This window comes from Rhinoraja longicauda, chromosome 28 (genome assembly GCF_053455715.1).
Source record: "Rhinoraja longicauda isolate Sanriku21f chromosome 28, sRhiLon1.1, whole genome shotgun sequence".
In the NCBI taxonomy this organism is placed as follows: domain Eukaryota; kingdom Metazoa; phylum Chordata; class Chondrichthyes; order Rajiformes; family Arhynchobatidae; genus Rhinoraja; species Rhinoraja longicauda.
Window position 1 is genome coordinate 10,187,156 of NC_135980.1, and position 23,944 is coordinate 10,211,099.

At 43.3% G+C, this 23,944-nt stretch overlaps 2 protein-coding genes across 7 annotated transcripts in view; both read left to right on the plus strand.

Annotated features, from left to right (window-relative positions):
- The window catches only part of cbarpb (CACN subunit beta associated regulatory protein b), a 169,423-nt gene that overhangs the window by 143,155 nt on the left and 2,324 nt on the right, over positions 1-23,944 (plus strand). For all 6 annotated transcript variants that reach the window (XM_078423656.1, XM_078423657.1, XM_078423654.1 and 3 more), the window contains one exon: positions 9,782-9,965. In XM_078423656.1, coding sequence (XP_078279782.1) covers positions 9,782-9,965 — 184 coding nt within the window. The remainder of the gene's footprint in view (positions 1-9,781; positions 9,966-23,944) is intronic.
- On the plus strand, positions 10,062-17,884 carry LOC144607424 (uncharacterized). The gene is made up of 3 exons (XM_078424283.1): positions 10,062-10,069; positions 14,938-15,053; positions 17,254-17,884. Exons 1-3 carry the CDS (start codon positions 10,062-10,064, stop codon positions 17,814-17,816), a joined length of 687 nt encoding a protein of 228 aa, XP_078280409.1. The 3' UTR covers positions 17,817-17,884.

Here is a 23,944-nt window from a genome sequence, read left to right on the forward strand (position 1 = left end):
TTCTCCAGAGATGCTGCCTGACCCGCTGAGTTACTCCAGCATTTTGTGTCTATCTTCGGTGCAAACCAGCATCTGCAGTTCCTTCCTACACACTGGATCTAAAAGCTAATTAAAACCACACCCCCACTGTCAACACATAGATTTCTAGTTTGTAAAATTATAAACTGTTATGATACAGGCAGACATCAAACAGCCCATCATATCAATACTGGTTCTAAAAGTTATTTGTATTAATATTCCTCCCCACCCTCAGCCTATAGCTTTCTAGTTGCTAAGTCATGTACAGCAGTGTCTGAGTTTAGTTTAGAGATACAGCATGGAAACAGGCCCTTCGGCCCACTTGAGTCCATGCTGACCATTGATCACCCATCCACACTAGTTCTACGTGATCCCACTTTGTGATCCACACCCTACACAGGGGCAATTTTCAGAGGCCAATTAACTTGCAAACCCGCACGTCTTTGGGATGTGGGAGAAAATCAGAGTACCCAGAGGAAACCCACGCGGTCACTGAGAAAACGTGCAAACTCCACACAGACAGCACCCGAAGTCAGGATCGAACCCGTGTCTCCGAAGCAGTGAGAAAACAGCTGTGCCCGCTTAAGGGTTGCCTAAGACTTTAATTCCAGACACAGACGATGTTTCGGGTTGGGACATTCTTCAAACTTCAGAAGGGTGCTGATCCGAAAAGTCATCTGTCCATTCACTCCACAGATTCTGCCTGACCTGTTGCGTTCCCAGGAACCCGAGTCTCTGGTGCCGTGAGGCAGCAGCACTGGCAGCTGCCGCATCATTGTGCTGCTCTTGTGAGTGGGAGATTGAACGTAAAGTGGGATTTTCGTAAACCAGGTCATTCATAACCCAGGGAGCCCCTTTAATTTTTAAGTGAGTGTTTCTGCCTCCACTATTCTGTCCGATAATCAGTTTCTGATTCCCCACAACTCCGTAACTGAACAATATAGTTAGTCAATGCTCCATCTGGTTATTTCAACAATGACCCCAAGCTTGCAGGTCCCGGTTGTTGACCTCTTTCTGTGGGAAATAGGACCATATGTATCTCAAACGACTGTTTAGATTCTTTAAATCAGTCCCTTCAAAGTCAGTTTCCAATTACTGGGCAGGTTTCATAAATTTGCTCCTCCACACAAATAACTTTCTAACTGTGCGGGAGATTTGAATCAGTTTTACGAAAGAAATGGTGGCAATGCAGCCCACTGAGTTGACATCAGTTCCTGTCAATCCCCACTCTTTCCCCACTGCCCCGTGTTTGTCCTCATGCAGTTTAGTTTCATTTAGTTTAGAGATACAGCTCGGAAACAGGCCCTTCAGCCCACCGGGTCCGCGCCGACCAGCGATCCCCGCACATTAACACTATCCTACACACACTTGGGACAATTTTTACATGTACCAAGCCAATTAACCTACAAACCTGTGCGTCTTTAGAGTGTGGGAGATCTCAGAGAAAGCCCACGCAGATCATGGGGAGAACGTAGTGATTCCGTACAGACAGCCCCCGTAGTCGGGATCAAACCCGGGTTTCCACCGCTGCAAGCGCTGTAAGTAAGCAGCTCTACCACTGCGCCACCGTGCCTCCCAGTACCCCTTTGCTTTTCATGCATTTGTTACTCAAAATGGATCGAGGATGGTCTGGTTTACACAACACGCCTGGCAGATTCAGCAGAGGATTATTTGAATTTGTTTATTTTTCTGGCCTGTGATCTGTCAGGAGAGCTTACCAATTCCACCAAAACTGCTGTTGTAGGAAGTCAGTGTGAAACTGAGCCGCAGAACCACTCTTCCACTCAAGCCTTTGTGGAGTCACATGCTGTGGATGGTGATTCAGCCAATTATTTCATTTCTACATTAAGCATAAGTGAATCTTTTGTAGGATAAATCTACGCAAACCTTGAAGTGACGACTTCCATCGAGGTTGCTCAAAATAAACCTGGCGCTTTCGTTAAAAAAAACGATTCCTTGCCAAATTTATAAACTTGCTTCTTATTGTCATGTGTACTGAGGTAAAGTGAAAAGATTTGTTTTGCATGCTAGCCATTCATATCAGACAATACTATACATAAATACAATCAAGCCAAACTCAAATACAATAGTTGTAGCAAAGGGAAAGATAAAGAAGAAAGATCTTTATATCTGTATAAAGAAACACAATATAGAGTTATATACAGTATACTATACTATAATCTTATATACCATAATAGTATTATGTAGTATTATAATATTATATACCATAACACAGTTTTGTATTACAACTGTGATATATACTATAATGCTATATTATAGTATATCTTTATACTCAAATATAATGTAAAGATTATATAAAGAATATAGTATATATCCTATTATTTCCAGTAGAATATAGTTCACAGCTTGTAGCGCACCGTCCAATGTCTACAATGGGGTTGAGATTAATTGTACAGGAACCTAGCTTGTGGAACCTGATTCAGAAGCCTGATAACAGAGGGGAAGAAGCTGTCATGAGACTGGTGGTGAGCGCTTTCAAGCTTCTGTATCTTCTGCCCGATGGGAGGGGAGAGAAGAAGGAATGGCCGGAGTGGGACGCCTTTGATTACATTGGCTGCTTTTCCAAGGCAGCGTGAAATGTAGATGGAGTCAATGATAAGGAGCCTACTCTGTGTGATGGTCTGGGCTACAAGAATAAATGAGAGCAGGTCCAGAAAAACAAAGGGTTATAACCAAAATATGAAGGGCATATTCAGGGCCGATTTGCAGTGTTCTTTCCTAGCACATGTTTCTTGCAGCAGAATTGAGATTTGAGTTTAGTTTATTGTCACGTGTACCGAGGTACAGTGAAAAGCCTATTGTTGCGTGCTAACCAGTCAGCGGAAAGACAGTACATGATTACAATCGAGCCCATCCACAGTGTACAGATACATGAACACTGTACACTGCGGATGAGTGACGTTTAGTGCAAGATAAACCCAGTAAAGTCCGATCAAAGATAGTCCAAGGGTCTTTAATGAGGTAGATAGTAGTTCGGACTGCTTTCTCGAATTATAACAGAGTTTGGGGAATAAACTATTTTTATATTTGCTGATGTAAAAAGAAGAGGAAACAATGAAATGGTAGATTTAATCATGTAAATCCACCTTGGGAAGAATTAGTGCAAGTGATTAGATTATATGTCCTGCTGAGAAAGTTTATTTGTTCAGCACTTTTCATACAATTGAATGCAACCCAAAGTGCTTTTCACAAAAACACAGGTCTCAACAAAAATACAATTTAAAATAGTAAGGACATAGACAATTATTAACATAAAAAGCACAGATTTATATAAAAATATAAATTAAAAAATAGAGTGTGAATGGACAAAAAACCCAGGTGAAATACAGAGTCCCATGTACTGTATGAGCACACAAGCTGAAGGGTAGGCTGAGAGAAATACTAGAGAATAACAGTGATTTTTACAAAGTCATCAGAAGAAGTAAAGTCAGTTAAAAGCTTGATTGAAAAGATAATTTTTTAGCTGCTGTTTAAAAATGTCAACCGAGTGGGCGTCTCTCATAGCCCTGGGTAGGGTATTCCACAGCTAGGGGGCGTCTCTCATAGCCCTGGGTAGGGTATTCCACAGCTAGGGGGCGTCTCTCATAGCCCTGGGTAGGGTATTCCACAGCTAGGGGGCGTCTCTCATAGCCCTGGGTAGGGTATTCCACAGCTAGGGGGCGTCTCTCATAGCCCTGGGTAGGGTATTCCACAGCTAGGGGGCGTCTCTCATAGCCCTGGGTAGGGTATTCCACAGTTAGAGGGCGTCTCTCATAGCCCTGGGTAGGGTATTCCACAGCTAGGGGGCGTCTCTCATAGCCCTGGGTAGGGTATTCCACAGCTAGGGGGCGTCTCTCATAGCCCTGGGTAGGGTATTCCACAGCTAGGGGGCGTCTCTCATAGCCCTGGGTAGGGTATTCCACAGTTAGAGGGCGTCTCTCATAGCCCTGGGTAGGGTATTCCACAGCTAGGGGGCGTCTCTCATAGCCCTGGGTAGGGTATTCCACAGCTAGGGGTGTCTCTCATAGCCCTGGGTAGGGTATTCCACAGCTAGGGGGCGTCTCTCATAGCCCTGGGTAGGGTATTCCACAGCTAGGGGGCGTCTCTCATAGCCCTGGGTAGGGTATTCCACAGCTTGGGGACGTATTTGAAAAAGGCTGCTTTACCAATTTTCTTATTGCTGCGGCATTGAGAGGTTAACAGGCCGGCATCAGAAAACCTGAGCGGTCGAGTAGGGGCATAGGGAAGGAGGGACTGTAAAATATGCTGCTCCTAAGCCATTTAGGGCTTTATAGATACGAAGGAGGACTTTATAGTCTATCCTGGATTTCAGCCAATGAAGGCAGTATAAATTACTGGGGTGAGATGTTCCCTTTTCTTGGTATTTGTTAAAAGCCGGGCTGCGGCATTTTGAATGAGCTGTAACTTGTTGGTGGATTTTGAAGGCAGACCGGTAAACAAGGCATTACAGTAATCAAGTCTGCTTGATATGAAAGCATGTATAAGTTTTCTACAATCATGTTGAGTTAAGAAAGGCTGAACTTTAGCAATATTTCTGAGCTGATAGAAAGCACACTTTGTTACCTTACTTAAGTTGTGAGATTTAAAATTAAGATCATTGTCAATTTTTACCCCCAGGCTTGTGACTTCTTGTTTGACATAGACAGTCAAATTTTGAAACATTTGTTTTTGCAGTGTAAGGTTCATGTTGCGAAGGATTCCTTGTTTCAATAAAACTAAGTGTTTTCTTTAATGCGGTATAACCTATTTGGATGTTAAAGCAAATCATAATTCTGGGATTTCTTTCAACCTGCCAAGGGTGAACATGTCTATGGTTTTGTGCATTTGCCTATTATAAATTTCCAGTCACTGAAAAGAATTGATAGCAAAAAGCAAAGTGCTGGAGGAACACTGGGTGTCAGGCAGCATCTGTGGAGGGAAATGGACAGTCGATGTGAAGATGGCTCCCAACCCAAAATACCATCTGTTAATTCCCCTCCACAGCTGCCTGACCTGCTGATTCCTCCGGCACTTTGAGTTTTGCTCAAGATTCTGACTTCTTCTGCAGTTCTTTGTGACTTTGAAAAGAATTGAACTCTCTGATTCTCAGTCTGAAGAAGGGTCTCGACCCGAAACAAAACCCGTTCCTCCTCTCCAGAGATGCTGCCCGTCCCGCTGAGTTACTCCAGTTTTTCGTGTGTATCTTCAAAAAAAATTGATAGTTCGGTTTGGAAAATAAACCACAGAAATGAATAAATGTAAACAAGTACAAGAACAAATAGCTAGGTCTGCAACAACGCACAAGGGCCAAATACACTGAGAAAGGAAAGTTAGAAACATTGAAGGATTGCAGAAACACATGAATGTAATATTCTAGCCTGACTGAAGATTAGCTCATTTACTTAAAGACCCAAATAAAAGCACATCCTAAATATAAAACGCCATTGCCATTTCTTAGTTTGATTGGCATGCTCTATTGCGCAAATAAGTGATTTTCCATATAAACTTATAAATTCTTCTTATTCTTGTCTTACTGAATTATATCCTTCTACTCGGCAGTGAGTTCAAGAAATCAACCACTCCCTGCGGAAAGTTTTTCCCCTGAGGTTTCTATTTAAGTCCTCTAATTCTCACCTAAAATTATGCCCTCGTGTTCATGGGGAAAAAAGCTTGTGATAGAGTTATACGGCACAGAAACAGACCCTTCAACCCAACTTGTCCATGCCAACGAAGATGACCTGTTGCATTGGACACATATCCCTCTAAACCATTCCTGTCCATACACCTGTCCAAATGTTATTTAAATGTTATAATTGTACCTGCCTCAACTACCACCTCTGGTTCCATATATGCATCATCCTTTTGTGAAATATCTGCCATTCAGGTCCCCTTTAAATTTATTCCCTCTCACCTTAAACCTACATCCTCTAGATTTAGACTCCACCGCCCGAGGTAAAATACTGTGATCATCCATCTAATCTGCACCTCTCATAATTTTATAAACCCCAAGAAGGTCACTCCTCAGCTTCCTTTGCTTCAGAGAAAACAATCCCAGTCTATCAATGTATATCCTTATATTTCAATAGACAATAGGTGCAGGAGTAGGCCATTCAGCCCTTCGAGCCAGCACCGCCATTCAATGTGATCATGGCTGATTTCAAGTCCTCCAGTCGAGGCAATATCTTCGTGAGACCTTTCTGCATCCTCTCTCTCTTGATCGCATCCTTCCTGTAGTATGACAACCTGAAATGGACACAATATTCCAGGTGTGGTCTCACCAATATCTTGTACAATATGATATTCCAACTGTCATACTCAGCGTCCTATCCAATAAAGACTTCTTCACCACCTTGTCTACCTGTGTTGCCTCTTTCAGGGAACTATGTACTTCTATCCCTAGATCTCTCTGTTCTACAACACTCCCCAGGGCCCTGTCCTGCCCTGGTTTAACTTCCTAAAATGCATCAATTCACACTTGGCAGAGTTAAATTCCCCAGCTATTCCTTTCTCCATTTTCTAATCAATCTAGATCCTTTGTAACCTTAGACAACCTTCTTCACTGTTCACCACACCACCAATGTTGGTGTCATTGGCAAACTTGCTAATCAAACCACCTACATTCTCATCTAAATCGTTAATATATATGACAGCAATAGGGGGCCCAGCACCAATCTCTGCAACACACCACTGGTGACAGGATTTACAACCTGGAAACAACCCTCCACTAGACTGAAGAGGCTCTCAACCGGAAACATCACCAATCCATGTTCTCCAGAGATGCTGTCTGACCTGCTGAGTTACTCCAGCAATTAGCGCCCGTTTGCGTATTAACTAGCATCTGCAGATCCTTGTTTCTACAGTTCATTCACTACCACTCTCTGATTCCCTCCACCAAGCTAAGTTTACATCCATTTGGCCAGCTCATCCTGGATCCCGTGCGATTTAACTTCCAGACCAGTCTACCATGCGGGACCTCATCAAAAGTCTCGTCTACTACTCTTCCCTCATCAATCCTCTCGTTCACTTCTTCAAAAAAAGATTTGCATTTGGCTGTACAACCTATAATTGTACATCTGTCTGATCATCCCACAGTCCCCAACGCTCCAGTAAATCAAGCCCAGCTGATTCCATCTCTGCCCATAACTTAAGCTCTCCAATAAAGGCAACATGTTGGTGAACCTCCTCAACACTCTCTCCAATGCGATCACATCCTTCCTACAAAGTGGAGACCAGAACTGTACAGCCAAACCAGTGTATTGTAAAGTTGCAACATATTGTCTCAACTCAGATTCAGTTCCTCGACTTATTAAGTCAAGCATGCCACTTGCCTTCTTCACCACTTTAAGCACGTGTGTTGCCACTATTAGGGACATACTTGAACGCCAAGTCTCTCTGTTCATCAACATTCCTTGGTGCCCCACCATGTACTGTATATGTCCTATACCTATTTGACTACCAAAAACAAATCATCACGCATTAGTCAAAAATTAAATTCCAGCTGCCACCACTCCACACAACCTTCCAACTGCTGTATACTCTGCTGTAGCCTTAGACAACCTTCCTCACTGTCCACAACACCACCTATTTCTATACTATTCGCAAACCTACCAATAATATCTCTTACATTAACACCCAAGTGATTTATGTGTCAAAAACAGCTAAGATCCCAACATCAGTCCCCATATTACGCCACAACTCCCGGACTTTGAATCAGACAAACATTTGACCAGTCACCCTCTGCCTCCTCACACCTCGCAAATTTTGGATCCAATTAGCCAGCTCACTTGGGATCATAAGTTCAGAAGTCATAGGAGCAGAGATAGGCCATTCGTCCCATCGAGTCTACTTGTTCATTCAATCATGGCTGATCTATCATTCCCTCTCAACCCCATCCTCATGCCTTCTCCCCTTGACACCCCTTACTAATCCAGAATCAGTCAAATCTCCGTCTTAGAAATGCCCAAAGACTTGTTTTTCACAGCCGGCTGGGGCAATGAATGCCGCAGGACGAGAGATATTCTTCCTCATCTCCAGTCCGTTTATTCTGAGGCCATGCCCTCTGATCCCAGACTCTCCCACCAGTGGAGAGACTCTCCGCATTCACTCTTTGGAGGTCTGTTTTGATCCCAATTGCTTTCATCTTCTGGACCAGCCCACCAAGTGGGACCTTGTGAAATGTCTTATTAAAGATTATGTAGACCAGATTGATCACCTTGCCTTCGACAGTCTCCTTCTCAAAAAAACTCAATCAAATTAATGAGACAGGATTTCCCTCTCACAAATCCATGCTGACTGTTTGTTTTAGGTCCACGCCTTTCCAAATGAACATAAATCCTGGTCCTTAGGATTTTCTTCAATAATTTCCATAGCACTGATATAAGTAGGGATAACTGGCCTGCAGCTACCGGCCTTAAACCTGCATCCTTCTTCAGTAAAGGATCAACATTAACTATCCTTCTTGAGTCTGAAGAAGGGTCCCGACCTGAAATGTCACCCATCCATGTTCTCCTCAGATGCTTTCTGAGCATGCTGAGCTACTCCAGCACTTTGTGTTTTCTAACCACCCTCCAGCTTTCCAGTGCCTTATCTGTGGATAATGAAAATGCAAAAATCTTTCAGGGACCCAACAATCTCTTCCCATGTTTCCTCATCACATCCTGACATGGATCTCATCCGGCCCTGGGGATTTATCCACACTTACGTGTACCGAGACACTTAACGCCTCCTTATTTATATAAAAATGGTCCAGAACTCCCTGAATATAAAAATACATAATGACAATAAGCAATACTATATTCAGGAAGCAATTGATATGACGGATTATTACAACCCTTACAGCCCAGAAATTAAAGGCTAATTTCTCTCATTTCAAATAACTCTTGCATTCCCCCCTCCCCTTTCCTCCCCTCCCCTACCCTAGTCGTCCTACCAGTTCCACTGTTCGCATCGTTGTATCCCTCTCGTTAGCACATCTTCCCCACCCAACAATGGGCCATTGTGGACTACACCCTTCCTGAGGTCATCTGTTGCCGGCCCTGATTAGTAGTGGCCTTTTCTTACCTCCAGCTTCTAGCCCCCGACCCCCCTCCCCCTCCACCCCCAATTATATCTTTCATTCTTAGGAAGGGTTCCGACCCAAAACGTTACCTATTCCTTTTCTTCAGACATGCTGCCTGACCTGCTGAGTTACTCCAGCGGTTTTGTGTCTTTCTTGAAGGATTATTCATCTGTGCTGGTACAAGGGAAAATGTTGAAAATAACTTGAAGAAACTCCTCTTAAATGACTAATGCTACGCAGATAAAGAAAATCACTGACCGATAGTACTGCAGTCCACTCATTTACTTCCCTTCGGATCCGAAACTGTGGAACACATTGCCACAGACGGCTGTGGAGGTCAAGTTAATGGATGTTTTTAAGGGGGAGATTGGGGTGAAGGTAGGAGAATGGGGTTGAGAGGGAAAGATAAGTCAGCCATGATTGAATGAAGGAGTAGACTCGATGGGCCAAATGGCCTAATTCTGCTCCTAGAACTCAGGAACCTATGAATATACAGGAAGTGAGAAGAACCAGTGGGCAATGATCACACACACATTTTTTCATCATCAACCAAAGAGAATTCCTTCCCTGAATTATTTTTAATAATCCTCTCTGGTATTCCTCAGAAATTCCCGTTTACGTCGTTCACCAAGCTACCCAAGTCCACCCAAAGATCTTTTGCGGATCCATTTGTTTCTTGCTAATGGAAAATGTTGTGTTTGTTAGGCTCCCCAAAGAGACACCAGTTCCATCGGCAGCGAGCAGCCAGTGAGAGCATGGAGCAGGAAGACCAGGACCCTCACCAGACCGACATCATACAGTACATCGCCCACACCGATGACATCACCTTTTGCCCCCCTCCAACCTCATTCACACAGCCCCCCTCCAGTCCGCCTTCATCAGTTGCCAGGTACTGTTCACTCAGTTATAATTCAATGAATGAAAACGTTACCGTTTTGCTTTTTTCTGACTTGAGTTAAGATTACTTATTGTACCAATAACTATCATGTACAAGTGAGACTGTGTCCGCATGTTTGTGTCCGTTTGCATGTATGTGTCTCCTGGCATGCATGTCAGCATGTGTTTGCCTGTGGGTGTATGTCCATGTGTGTGTCCACATGTGTTTCTCCATTTGTGTGTCCACGTGTATGTGCCCAGTTATGTGTGTGTGTGCGTATTTGTCTGCACGCGTGTGTGTCTCCCAGCGCGTGCACCGCATGTGTTTGCCTGTGGCCATGTGTTCACATGTGTGTGTTCACATGTGTGTGTTCACATGCATGTGTTCACCTGTGTGTGTCCATCCGCTTGTGTCCACGCATGTGTGTAACCACGTGATATGTGCTTGAGGGTGTGTGTGCACATGTCCGTGTGTGTATCCTTGTGAGTATCTGTGTGTTGATGAATGTGTTCACAGGTATGTCGGCATTCATGTGTGTGTGTCCGCATGTGTGTGCAACCCCACATGTGTGAGTCCCTATGTATGTGTGTCCACACATGGTGTGTTCATGTGGCTGTGTGTTTAAGCATCTTTATATCATGTGCAAATGGTGTGTACATGTAAGTATACATAGTTATTAAACTGAACAGATAAGTGTGATGTTTGTGCTCAGACCCATCAAATTCTCAACTGAATGTATTTCTAGATACCAATGTCTAAAATTACTACAGAGAGCAATCTGATGTACTGCTTGAATTAGTATTTATTTGTAACGATTATATCATCTTGAGGATCATTTTGAATTTGTGTGTAAAAAGTTGGGGCATTGGGATGCTCCTAACTAATTACAATTGGCTGCCTCTTTGCACAAATTTGAATTCACCCTCACTACGTTTTGAATCTCAAGGGCATTAAATTATCTTTAACTTATTCAACGTGAAAAGGAGCTTAATTTTTTTTTATTGTTGGTTAAATATCAGTGAATAATCATATGCACTTGAGAAAATTAAAATGTACTCTTTTGGTCAGACATTAAGCAATGTGCAAGGGCAGTGCAGAAAAGAAAACCTGGGCAGGATTGCAAAATTCTGGTGACGGATTCTGCCAAATATTCTTTCTATTTCAGTTAAAAGTTTATAACTCTTACAGATTTTTGTTAATGGCATCGATGCTCCCTTGGTATCTGCACTGCAGATAATATTTAACAGAAATTTATTGCAATGGTTCTTTTATAAATATGATGAAAAACAGAATATATTGCAGGAAAACAGCAGATATTACCATTTGAAGTCTAATTTAACCAAAGAGTTTAACTGATAGTGTTAATGAATTTTCAAGTATTTTTACGGCATGACAATAAGATTGGAATTCTTCTTTCCTTGACAAAGCACAAGTCCATATATATTATTCAACATTTTGTATAAAGTATGCTTCTCGTGGTCTGTGAAGTACTAAGTAATACGCAGAGGCAAGACTTACATTGATTGTGATGAACATTGTATTCACGTATGGAGTGCATTGAGAATATCACAGCACAAATCTTTCCCCATCTCTCCAACCCAGTGGTTATTAACTGAATAGATTTGTGGGGTAAATGAATTGCCCAAGCATTGCAGTGCATTTCAGTAGCAAAAGTGCAACCAGTTTGATAATAATCGAACAGTTAATTCTCCGGACCTTGTCGGAAAATTAACTCCTAGTTTGGAAGTTGGAGATGCACTAATTCAAACTTAGCTCTGCGTTCAACACCAATTCCAAATTTAGCAAAACACAAAGTGCTGGAGTGACTCAATGGGTCAGGCAGCCCCTTTGGAGCAAATGGATAGGCGACATTTTGGGTCGGGAGACTTCTTCAGACTGGAAGAAATCTGACCCGCTGAGTTACTCCAGCACTTTGTGTTTTGCTTAAGATTTCAGCATCTGGAGTTTCTCGTGGGCGGCACAGTGGCGCAGCAATAGAGTTGCTGCCTTACAGCGCCAGAGACCCAAGTTCGATGTTGACTATGGGTGCTGTCTGAATGGAGTTTGTATGTTCTCCCTGTCACCACATATGCTTTCTCCAGGTACTCTGGTTTTCTCCCACATTCCAAAGAATGTTCCGTTTACACTATGCGTGCGTGCGAGTGTGGGTGGCATTTTCTCAGTGCCTACCCCTTTGCTCCTTTGTCACTTTGAGCAGTTGTGGGTTTGGGATTCCTGAGTTTCAGTGAGAATGTTGGATTTTTTCAAAGGAAGTTTTGAGCACATCCTGAACCTCTAAGTAATCCAAAATCTGATTAGGGAATTTCTAGATACTTAAATCATCACATTTGTGTTCAAATCCTCCATGGTTTTATGCCCCCCCCCCTATGTTTGTAATCTCCTTCAGATGTTTAACCCTCTGAGATATCTAGGTTCCCTCAATTCTGGCCTTTTCATTGCCTCCAAATAGAATAGTTCTAATTTTAGCAGAGAGGCTGCCAGCCGTCGAGGTCTTAAGATTTGGAATTCTATTTCCAAATCCCTCTGCCTTTGGCTCTCTATTTTAGTCATTCCATTAAACCTATCGTTAGACCAACGTCTTGGGGGTTATCTCCCTCTCACATGTCTCATTGTTAAATCCAGTTTGGTTCCTTGTGGAGAACAGCTCTATGTGGAGAACCTTGAAACATTTTGCCGCATCAGCGGTACTTCTTTTAACATGAATTACTTTACTCCACCTAATAAGTGCCGTAAAATGTAGAGTCTTTGAGAAGTGAAATAGAACATTACCAAAGGGAAGGAGATTTTGCACCGAACTTCAGCAAAAGGCTCACATCAGCCTCAGTCATTGTTCATAGAAACATAGAAACATAGAAAATAGGTGTTGGAGGAGGCCATTCGGCCCTTCGAGCCAGCACCGCCATTCATTGTGATCGTGGCTGATCATCCACAATCAGTAACCCGTGCCAGCCTTCTCCCCATATCCCTTGATTCCACTAGCCCCTAGAGCTCTATCTAACTCTCTCTTAAATCCATCCAGGGATTTGGCCTCCACTGCCCTCTGTGGCAGAGAATTCCACAAATTCACAACTCTCTGGGTGAAAAAGTTCCTTCTCACCTCAGTTTTAAATGACCTCCCCTTTATTCTAAGACTGTGGCCCCTGGTTCTGGACTCCCCCAACACTGGGAACATTTTTCCTGCATCTAGCTTGTCCAGTCCTTTTAGAATTTTATATGTTTCTGTAAGATCTGGCTAGACTGTGAGCTCAGTTCCGGGAGAAGGCTGGGTCATTCATTGCCACCCCATAGAAAATCTGAATGGGTACAGGTGGAAATGTAATCCATGGAGTCATAAAGAGATGCAGCGTGGAAATGGACTCTTTGTGCAAACCAACAGCTTCCCATTTACACTAATCCTGCACTAATGTCCCATTTTATTCTCCCCACATTTCCACCAACTCCCAACCCCCACCAAATTCCACCGTTCGGCTACATACTTGGGTCAATTTACAGTGGCCAATGAACGGAACAACCTGCCATTTCTTGGGCGTTGTCTCATTATTTCCATGCTGTATCTTTCAAACAATCAATTATCAAAAAAATGCAAAGGTCAAGTTCATTTTTGTGGCAAAGGTCAAAAATGCAAAGGTCAAGTTCTATTTTCCCCCTTAATTTTATTTCCATTTTCTATGACAACTAGATTGGCTGGCTAGCCAACTACTGGCTGGCCAAGCCAGAGGAGCAAGACCAACTCATTGGGAAGATGGTTATGGAAAAATAAAATGGATGTTCAGCATGGACATGACACTATCTGCCCTTGGCTTGGTCTCCCAGGATTCAGAGTCACTTGCAAGATTGGAGAAGGTGTGTCGGCAGGCGATGGCCGAGGAGATTGATGGAAAACTAACCTAAGCAACCACTGGTCACAAACCCAATCTCCAAGCAATGCTGCAGAAAGCAGCTTTAGTCAGTGGGTGGTGAATCTATGGACTTCATTGCCACAGAAGGCTGTGGGGGGCAAATCAATGGATATTTTTAAGGCAGAGATTGATAGATTCCTGATTAGTACAGGTGTCAGGTGTTATGGGGAGAAGGCAGGAGAATGGGGTTGAGAGAGAAGGATAGATCAGCCATGATTGAATGGCGGAGTAGACTTGATGGGCCGAATGGCCTAATTCTGCTCCTATCCCCCATGAACTTCTGAACCTGCGTGACCTGGCTCCGTCTCTAATTAACGGTTGGATTTTCTGACTCTACAGTAAATGGCCCGGTTGAGGATGGGCGTGGACAGAATGACCATTTAAATCAGGATCCCAGCTGCCCTGTGCTGGATTAGGTGTTATTTTGAACTGCCAAGACCTTTAAGAGTTGCACACACTGTTCACTCCAGAAAAACAACGGTAGATTCATGGGCATTAGATTGAAGCTGCATTTGACATTTTAACTCCCTCTGCCACCGTTCCTCACGCCCACTGTGAAGCCAATATTGTTCTTTTCTGCCTCAGACCTCAAATCCTCTGCCTTTCCTTCATCCTGCAAACCACAGCCTTTCAAAATGCACTTTCTTTTTCATTTACATTTCTACCATCTAAATATAATCGGCTGGATCATGTGCAGGCAGATGCGATTAGTTTATTTTGGCACCATGTTCAGCACAGACATCATGGCTTGTTCCCGTGCAATACTGTTCTACGTTCTATTTACAATTCAAAATTTTTGATCTCATTCATTCCACACGTTCTCCAATATCACAGACTGCACCCAGACAGAAGGCAAGGATCAACCTCTCTCTGGTCCCTGCTCCCAACCGTTGTAAATGGCACAATGTGACTCAGTTCCAGCTCAGAGGGGGAAGGGAGGCTTAGTACAACTCGGAATCTGCCTGGGATGAGATCAGATACACACCCGATAAAAGTGAAGTATGGCATGATTCAGTGGTTCCTGCTAACATCTAAACAAAAACTATTTGTCCTCTGTTGAATAGGCTAAGCAAACGATCTGGTAACAAAGGGGTGATGAACTCTGCTTCTGAGAATCAATGCGCCAAATTTCAGAAGCGTTATTCAGTGTGCATGCATCCCATGCTTGTACTCGTTATTTGTATATAAATGTGTCCATAGGGTAGTTATTGCAAATAATCTTTTGCAACCACCTTTACAAACTGCAGTAAGGGATTGCATGCGGGACCTATATGTTTGAGGTGCATTGCACAGATCTCAACATGATTCAGCCATGGAGCAGTTTCAGAAAAAAAGGCAGTTTCTTCCCGCAATGCCTTTCAAACGTGTGGACAAGCCAGCAGCCATACTGAGAGCTAGTTTCATGGGTTTAGTTTAGTTTAGTTTGGAGATACAGCGCAGGAACAGGCCCTTTGGGCCACTGAGTCCGCGCCGACCAGCGATCCCCGCACACTAACCGTATCCTACACACACTAGGGATGATTTACAATTGTACCAAGCGAAATAACCTACAAACCTGTACGTCTTTGGAGTGTGGGAGGAAACTGGCGATCCTGGCGAAAACCCGCGCGGGTCACGGGGAGAACGTACAAACTTAAGCACCCGTAGTCAGGATCGAACTCGGGTCTCCAGCGCTGTAAGGCAGCAACTCAACCATTACGCCACTGTGCCTGCCGGGTTGTTAAGATAGAATAACTCACTTTGTACCTTGTCTGTTCACAGTAGTTTGGAGAATTTAAAGATGAGTATAGACACAAAATGCTGGAGTAACTCAGTGGGTCAGGCAGCATCCGTGGAGGACATGGATAGGTGACTTTTTGGGTCGGGTCCATTCTCCAGTCTGAAGAAGGGTCCTGACCCGAAATGTCACCTATCCATGTTCTCCGCTCGGAAGAAGGGCCCCGAACCGAAACATCACCTAGCCATGTTCTCCAGTCTGAAGAAGGGCCCCGAACCGAAACATCACCTAGCCATGTTCTGCAGGGATGCTGCTTGACCCGCTGAGTTACTCCAGCATTATGTATCTTTCCTTGGTAAACCAGCATCTGCAGTTTTTTGTTTCTATGTCGAGATGAGTATCTCCACTTTGAAAGCAGAATAAACCTTTGCACATGATATGGTTCAATGTAAAACACAAAGGAGAGAATGGACAGGTGTCACAGAGTGCTGGAGTAACTCAGCAGGTCAGGCAGCATCTAGGAGAGAGGGAATGGGTGACTTTTCGGGTCGAGACCCTTCTGAGGACTGATGTGGACGGGTGTTGGTTTCAGGTTGGGATCCTTGGAAGAGTCCTTTGGTACCTGCAGTTCCTTGTACCTGAATGACTTAATGCTCTCATGCTACCCTCGTGAATCAGTATACCCTGCAGTGCTGTCACAAGAAGCCCGCAGGTTTACTTGCCAAAATAATGAGCAGGAGCTTCATCCATTTTTGTGGGCAGGAATGAAATGAGCAAAGGCATCAAAACGCACGGAACCTTCCGGCACACGTTACCGTCCCGCTCGCTCAAACCTTGTCAGATGTTGTGAGTGTAAAACTCACGCTGCTGAAAGTAGGCCACAGACTGCTACACATTGCAACAGCAGGAGAGTATTAAAATATTTATGGTTTCATTCATGTTTTTGTTAAACTTTGCTGAAGAAAAAACAGAATGGATGCTGCAATTAAAATTCTGAAACTTTGAAGCATTAATTATATAAAGCGAAACCATTCCTTATTTGTAACGCAAGCTCGATTCTCAAGCAAAGTACTCGCTGGAAAGTATGCCGAGGTACATATTCCTATTTTTATGCAATCCTTTCCTTTAATAATTGTAAGTTTCTGTTTTTCCATTTACTTTCAATATACACTTTCAGAGTTCTCTGAATTCAATTTGGATATCAACAATGACTACATTTGCACACTGACTACAGCGTGGGCCGGCAGTGGAAATGGCTGCCTTCTAAACAGACAGCACTGGGTTGGGCCCTGTGGGCTGTCTGTAGATTTATTCCTGGATGCCCGTTGAAAGAGAGTCTCGCTAATCCTAAAATAGACACAAAATGCTGGAGTAACTCAGCGGGACAGGCAGCATCTCTGGAGAGAAGGAATGGGTGACGTTTCAGGTCGAGCCCCTTCTTAATGGCCTTAAATCAGTCTTGGGAGAATGAGAAAACTGACACCACTGGATTTGATGTGAAGACGTTTCTTGTTAGCTGAATGTAGGTCAGCAATGATAATAGATAGAGTCACAGATTTGTACAGCTTAAAAACAATCACTTCAGTCCAACTCGTCCTTGCCGAACAAGAAGCCAATTTAAGCTAGTCCCAATTCACCCGTATTTGTTCAATATTCCCCTAAGCGTTTCCTCTCCACGTACTGTTCAAATATGTTAAAATAATTGGGAAAGAGGTAAAGGATGGCAAAGTCAAGATCTCTCTTTCAATGAAGTGTGTTAATCAAGGATCTGGGGCAGACATCGATCCAAATAATGTAGCTCTTGATCAGGATGAGAGGAGAAAACGCATGTTCAAGGACTTCACAACACAGAAAATAACACTTGAAGCTGTACTAAACACACTTTGCAAAAAGTGTGGATGTAAAGGACATTTTGCGAAAGACTGCTTCATGCAGCCTGGAGGTGTCAAATATAGCCTGATTCCCGATGATGAAGTGGAATTAGCAAACTGTTCCAGCCAGTCTGAATGCCAACCTCCAAAGAAAAAAAAGAAGGTAAGAGAAAAGGAACAGAAGAAGAGCAAGGAAAAGAAAACTTCCTCCAAATCTTCTTCAGATACATCAGATACAAACAGTGACCAAGTCCGTGTAGATATCCAAAGACACAAGCATTCAAAAAAGACACAAAAATCACATAAAAAGAAACACAAAAAACACAAGCATAAACGATCCAAAAAGAAGGAATAAGTAAGAACTGTGGAAAATCTCAAAAATGATTTTTGAGATCAAAGATATTGGTATGTAAATGTTAACACTCAAGAAAGTTAATACTGTGGTCCCTTCCTTCCCTGTAACTGATGGCAATGCATTGTATTTGATTGCAAGATGAATTAAATTTGAAGTACACTGTTAGAAAATAAAAATAAATACAAATCTTGTAAATGTTTTAGTTTAGTTTAGAGATACAACGTGGAAACAGGCCCTTTAGCCCACTGAGTCCACACCGACCAGCAATCACCCATACACTAGTTCTTTCCTACATACTAGGGATAATATACAGAAGCCAATTAACCTACAAACCTACACATCTTTGAATGTGGGAGGAAACTGGAGCACCCACGTGGCCACAGAGAGAATGTGCAAACTCCATACAGACAGCACCCGTAGTCAGGATTGTACCTGGATCTCTGGCGCTATAAGGCAACGATTCTACTACTGTGCCACTGTGCTGTTTTAGTACCTGCTTCAAGTACTACTTCTGGCAGCTCATTCCACATATCCACCACCACCTGTGAAAAACATGCCCCTCGGGCTCTTATTAAATCTTTCTCATCTCACCATAAATTTCTGCCTTCTAGTTCTTGATTCCCCTACTCTGGGAGAATGATTCTGTGCATTCACCCTAACTATTCCCTTCATAACTTTATAAGCCTCTATAAGATCAGTCCTACCTGCCCAATCTCTCCCTGCATCTCAGGTCCTCAAATCCTGGCAAAATTCCTGTACATCCTCTCTTGTACTCTTCCCAGCTTAGCTGCAAACTTACTAATCAGGCCTTGTAAATTCTCAGCCAAATTGTTGACAATCGATGACAATCAGTGTGCCCAGCATTAGGCACACCACTAGTCACAAGCCTCCAATCTGAAAAAGAACCTTCCACCACCACCCTCTGCTTCCTACCACAAAACCAATTCTGTATCCAGTTAGTTAGCACCCCCTGGATCCCATGCTGTCCATCCTTCCACAACAGCCTGCTATGCGGACATCTTCAAAGACCTTGCTGACGTCCACATAGGCTATATGTGGGTATACGAAACAAGCTGCCTGAGGAAATAGTTGAGGCAGGTACAATAACAGCATCTAAGCCATTTGGACAGGTATAAGGATAGGAGAGATTGAGAGGGATATAGGCCAAAAGTAAACAGATGGGACGAACTGAGGAAGACACCTTGGTCATCATGTGCTATCAAGGCTGATTTACTTTTTGAGGCTTGTAGGTGTGCAAAGGAAAGAAATGACCCCACCCAGTTGCACAGAACTGATCTGCACTAAGGGTGAAATCTTGTGAAGAGTGAAAATGCTCTGGACAGGGCATCCCCTATCAGAACTAGCCATGCAAGGAACCAAGCATAGCAGCTAACACTTGCAAGGGTTTTAGTGTTGAACTTGTTTATCATTGGTCGTACTTGAGTTAGGGCAGTACATGGCCACAGCAGGTGGAGCTGCTGCCTCAGACTGCCATAGATCAATCCTGACCTCAGCTGCTCTCCTTATGAAGCATGCATTTTCCCCTTATGATGGTGTGCGTTTCCTCCCACATGCCCAAGACCGATGGGTTTGTAGGCTAATTGGCCCTCTGTAAAATTGCCCCTAATCTTTCGGGAGTGGATGAAGAAATAAGAAAACATAGAACTAGTGTAAATGGGTGATTGATGGCCAGTGTGGGCTCACTGGGCCAAAGGGCCTGTGTCCATGCTGTCTTTCTAAACTAAACTAAACTTAACTAAACTAAACTAAACTAAACTAAGACTATCGAAGGTAGACACAAAATGCTGGAGTAACTCAGCGGGTCAGGCAGCATCTCAGGAGAGAAGGAATGGGTGACGTTTTGGGTCGAGACCCTTCTTCAGACCCTTTTTCTACTTTCGATTTGAAATAGCATCTGCAGTTATTTTCCTTAACTAAGACTATGGTATCCAGGTTATAGTGTTGTGATGTGTATGGAGATAGCTGATTAGACGAATCTTTCAAACTTTCCTTTAGCACGAATGACAGAGGTACAGGGATGTTGTCACATGAATAGTTCTTGACTTTCACGATTCTGGTTCTCTCTTTGCATCCTTCATTCTAACTTTGATGTAAGTGCCTGATAGACCGGACAGCTTGCTGGGTCAAAGAAGCCTCACTGTAGAACAAAGACAATGCTTTGCTATTCTGAAGAAGAGTGCCGACCCAAATTGTCACCGATCCATGTTCTCCGGGATTGCAGCCTGATCCGCTGTGTTACTCCAGCATTCTGTGTCTTTCCTTGGTAAACCAGCATCTGCAGTTCCTTGTTTCTACCATGCTGCTCCAATCTGTTCTGAGTCACAAAGGTAGAAACGCTCTTTCTTATAAAATCTTTTGAAGCCCAGTTGATTAGCGTCCAGGACCATCGTGTTCCTGTGAGGACGACAGACAAAGGATTACAAGGTTTGGGAAGACAAGAGGTGTTGTAATTTTAGTCACAAAAGGAAAAATAAGTATAAGTAAGGTTTAAGAAGCTGAAATCAGACAAAGCCCTTGATGAATAGAAAGAAAACAGGAAAGAAAGCTAACAAGAAATTAGGAGAGCCAAAGAGACCATGAAATGTCCTTGGCAAGTAAGATTAAAGGGAATGCCAAGCCATTTTATACATATATAAGGAACAAGGGGCTGGCTATGGAAAAGGTAAGTCCACTCAAGGACACAAGGAGCAAATCGATGCGTGGAGCCAGTGGTTTATAGAACTTTGCAAAACAATTTTTTTTTTAACCACAGAGTGTGGTGGGTGCCTTGAACAAAGTGCCTGGACAGGTGGTGGGAGTGTATATGATTGCAGTGTTTAAGAGGTTTTCAGACAGACATATAGAACGGGCATGGAATGGAGGGATACGGATCAAGTGCAGGCTGATGAGATTAATTTAGATTGGCATCATGGTTGGCGTAGATATTTGCGGCCCAAAGGGCCTGTTCCTGTGCTGTACTGTTCTGTGTTCTGAACACATTTTCTATAATGGCCACTAACATGCAGCGTAGAAAGTGTGTATGTCAAATTCAACATATTGAAATTTAGTTCCGTTAATTTCAATGGAGCCAAATTTCAGATATGAGCATTCAAAATGCACATTACTGCATCATACAATAACTAGAGGCTAAATTTCTATCCTTGTTTGATGGATTAAACAGTGAAACAACTTTCATAAATTAATGTGTAGGAAGGAACTGCAGATGCTGATTGACACCAAAGATAGACACAAAATGCTGGAGTAACTCAGCAGGGACAGACAGCATCTCTGGAGAGAAGGAATGGGTGATGTTTTGGGTGGAGACCATACTGAGATTCAGGGGAAGGGGCGTCTATAGACATGGGTGGGTAAGGTGTGAAAACAACGATGATAAGGAAATGTAGAATGGTTCATTGTTAATTCATTTAATAATTAATTTGATAAATTAATCATTGGCTGGTTGGAAATATGTGAGATTTTTCAATTCAGAGTTCAGAGATACAGTGTGGCACTAGGCCCTTCGACTCACAGAGTTGATGCCGACTATCAATCACCCATTCAAAACCGTTCTATGATATCTCACTTTCACACCCACTCCCTGCACAATTGGGGCAATTTATCGAGGTGCATTTTCTACAAATCTATGCATCTTTGGGATGTTGGGCTCGGCGTCACGTTCAGCACAGACATTGTGGGCAGAAAGGCCTATTCTTGTGCTGTACTGTTCCATTTTCTATGCTCTATGTGGGTGGAAACCGGAGCACCTGCAGGAAACCCACTCAGTTACAGGGAGAACGTGCAAACTCCACACAGACAGCACTGGAGGGTCAGGATCGAACCTGGGTCTCTGGCAACAGCTAGGCAACAGCTCCACCAGCTGCGCCATTTTGTCACATCTGATAGCTGCATATTTTCATTTTATTCTAAGGTGTGCAATCTAAACACAATGCACTTATAAAAGTTGCTGTCGCTGGCTGCAATACAAGAGCCTAATGACAGCACAAAGGATGGTCGACAGTGTCGATGAAGAGCAGTGAAACTGAATTCAAGTTCATTATTGAAACACAATCTCACTTCATTCCATTGTTTTATTGCTGTCACCACTCCCAAACTTAATCTGTCGTACGAGAGGAGTAAAAAGTCATGTCAACTGTATTGTGCTAATCCAGATTCATGCAATGCATCTGAAAAACAGCAATTGGAAACTTTAACCAGCCTATTGTTTGGAAATGCTCAGCATGTTGGGAATTGGCCTTTGCATCTGCAGCTAAACGGTTCTTGGATTCAAAGCAAAGTGCATTTTAGCGGAGGGTCTGTGACTGCACCATCAAGGTGCTGCAAAGTCCAAACACTGTTTTTCACAATGCCCTCTTGAACCACCAATGCTTCACTGAGTTTTCTCCATGACGAGCCTACTGCATTAGCTTTGAGCAAGTGTAGTGGGGAGAATGCCTCGTTCCCACTGACATAATTCCTCAGATGCTCCATGCAGATGGTGAACGTTCAGTTAATCTGACTGGCAATCTTTTCAAACTTTCTTTCATTTCCTACTGAACAGGAAGAGAAGCAAAGATGCTGGTGGAAATGAAGTGCATGGACAGTAAGAGCAATAAGTAGAGATATTTGCTCGATACCTGTTGTACAAGACCTTGGTGAGGCCACATTTGGAGTATTGCGTTCAGTTCAGGAAGGATGTCAATAAGCAGGAAAGGGTACAGAGAAGACTGACGAGGATGTGCATAAAATCATGAGAGGAATAGATCGGGTAGATGCACAGAGTCTCTTCCCCGGAGTAGGTGAATCGAGGACCAGAGGACATAGATTTAAGGTGAAGGGGAAAAGATTTAATAAGAATCTGAGGAGTAACCTTTTCACACAAAGGGTGGTGGGTGCATGCAACAAGCTGCCAGAGGAGGTAGTTGAGGCTGGGACAGTCCCAACGTTTAAGAAACAGTTAGACAGGTACATGGATAGGGCAGGTTTGGAGGGATATGGACCAAATGCAGGCAGTGGGACAGGTGTAGCTGGGACATTGTTGGCCGTTGTGGGCAAGTTGGGCCAAAGAGCCTGTTTCCACACTGTATCACTCTATGGCTAATAAAAATTAACGTTGCCAGGATGACCTGAGCAATAGGGAAAGGTCGGGCATGCGGACTTTATTCTATGGAGCACAGGAGGCTGAGAGGAGATCTTAAAGAGATGTATAAAATCATGAGGGGGTTAGATAGGGTGACTGCAGAGTACGTTACCCAGTGTAGAGGAATCAAGAATCAGAGGGTATACGTTTAAGGTGAGAGGGGAAAGATTTAAAAAGAACCCGAGGAGCAATGTTTTGCTCATGGGCTGTGGATATATGAAACAAGCTGCCAAAGGAAGTGGTTAAAGCAGGTGTATGAACAGCATTTAAGACGCTTGCTCAGGTACATGGATCCGAAAAGTTTAGAGAGATATGGGCCAAACACTGGCGACAGGATTAACTTATATGGGGCAGTATGGTTGGCATGGATGTGTTGGGCTGAATGGCCTGTTTCCATGCTTATTGACTCTATGACTCTACTAGCACAGGTTAGATGTTTCTTCCCAAACTGGTGGCAGAGATTGAAGTCCCAAGTATTAACCAGGTTGGGTACATCTTCTTAGCTTTCTTTAAGAGGTTTATAGCTGGGCATTGGAGCAATACACTGGACATTACAGCAAAACATCCCACAAGAGATTGCAGTGTCTAGTTTCGAGTTTCTTACACAAATCAAGTGTCCCCGCATTTGGTTCGACATCAGAGTACGGGGCAAAGTGAAAGGATCTCTCCAAATGGGGAAGTGTTTGCTTTGGAGATCACCGGTTGGAATTTGGGATGCATAAAATACACTATTTTGACCGCTTTGAACGAGACTGACCCGTTTGCTGTGATTGGAGCTAGTACAGACTCGATGGGCTGAACAGCCTCCTTATATGCCACAGCGATTGTGTTATTCTATGGATGTGAGTGGGCAGGGCCAGCATGCGAGCCAACCAAATCAACCCAAAGGAATTAGCAGCGTGCCGAGAAACCAAGCTTTATTGAAGTTAAGTTTTTGTGAATGCTGTGATGCTGTGTCCCACATTTTCCTGAGATAAGCTTGGTTTTCTTT

Coding starts and splice junctions, on each gene's coding strand:
- LOC144607424 (XM_078424283.1), top strand. Junction 15,054..17,253: donor CATGCTTGTACTCGTTATTT/GTATATAAATGT, acceptor TATTCCCCTAAG/CGTTTCCTCTCCACGTACTG.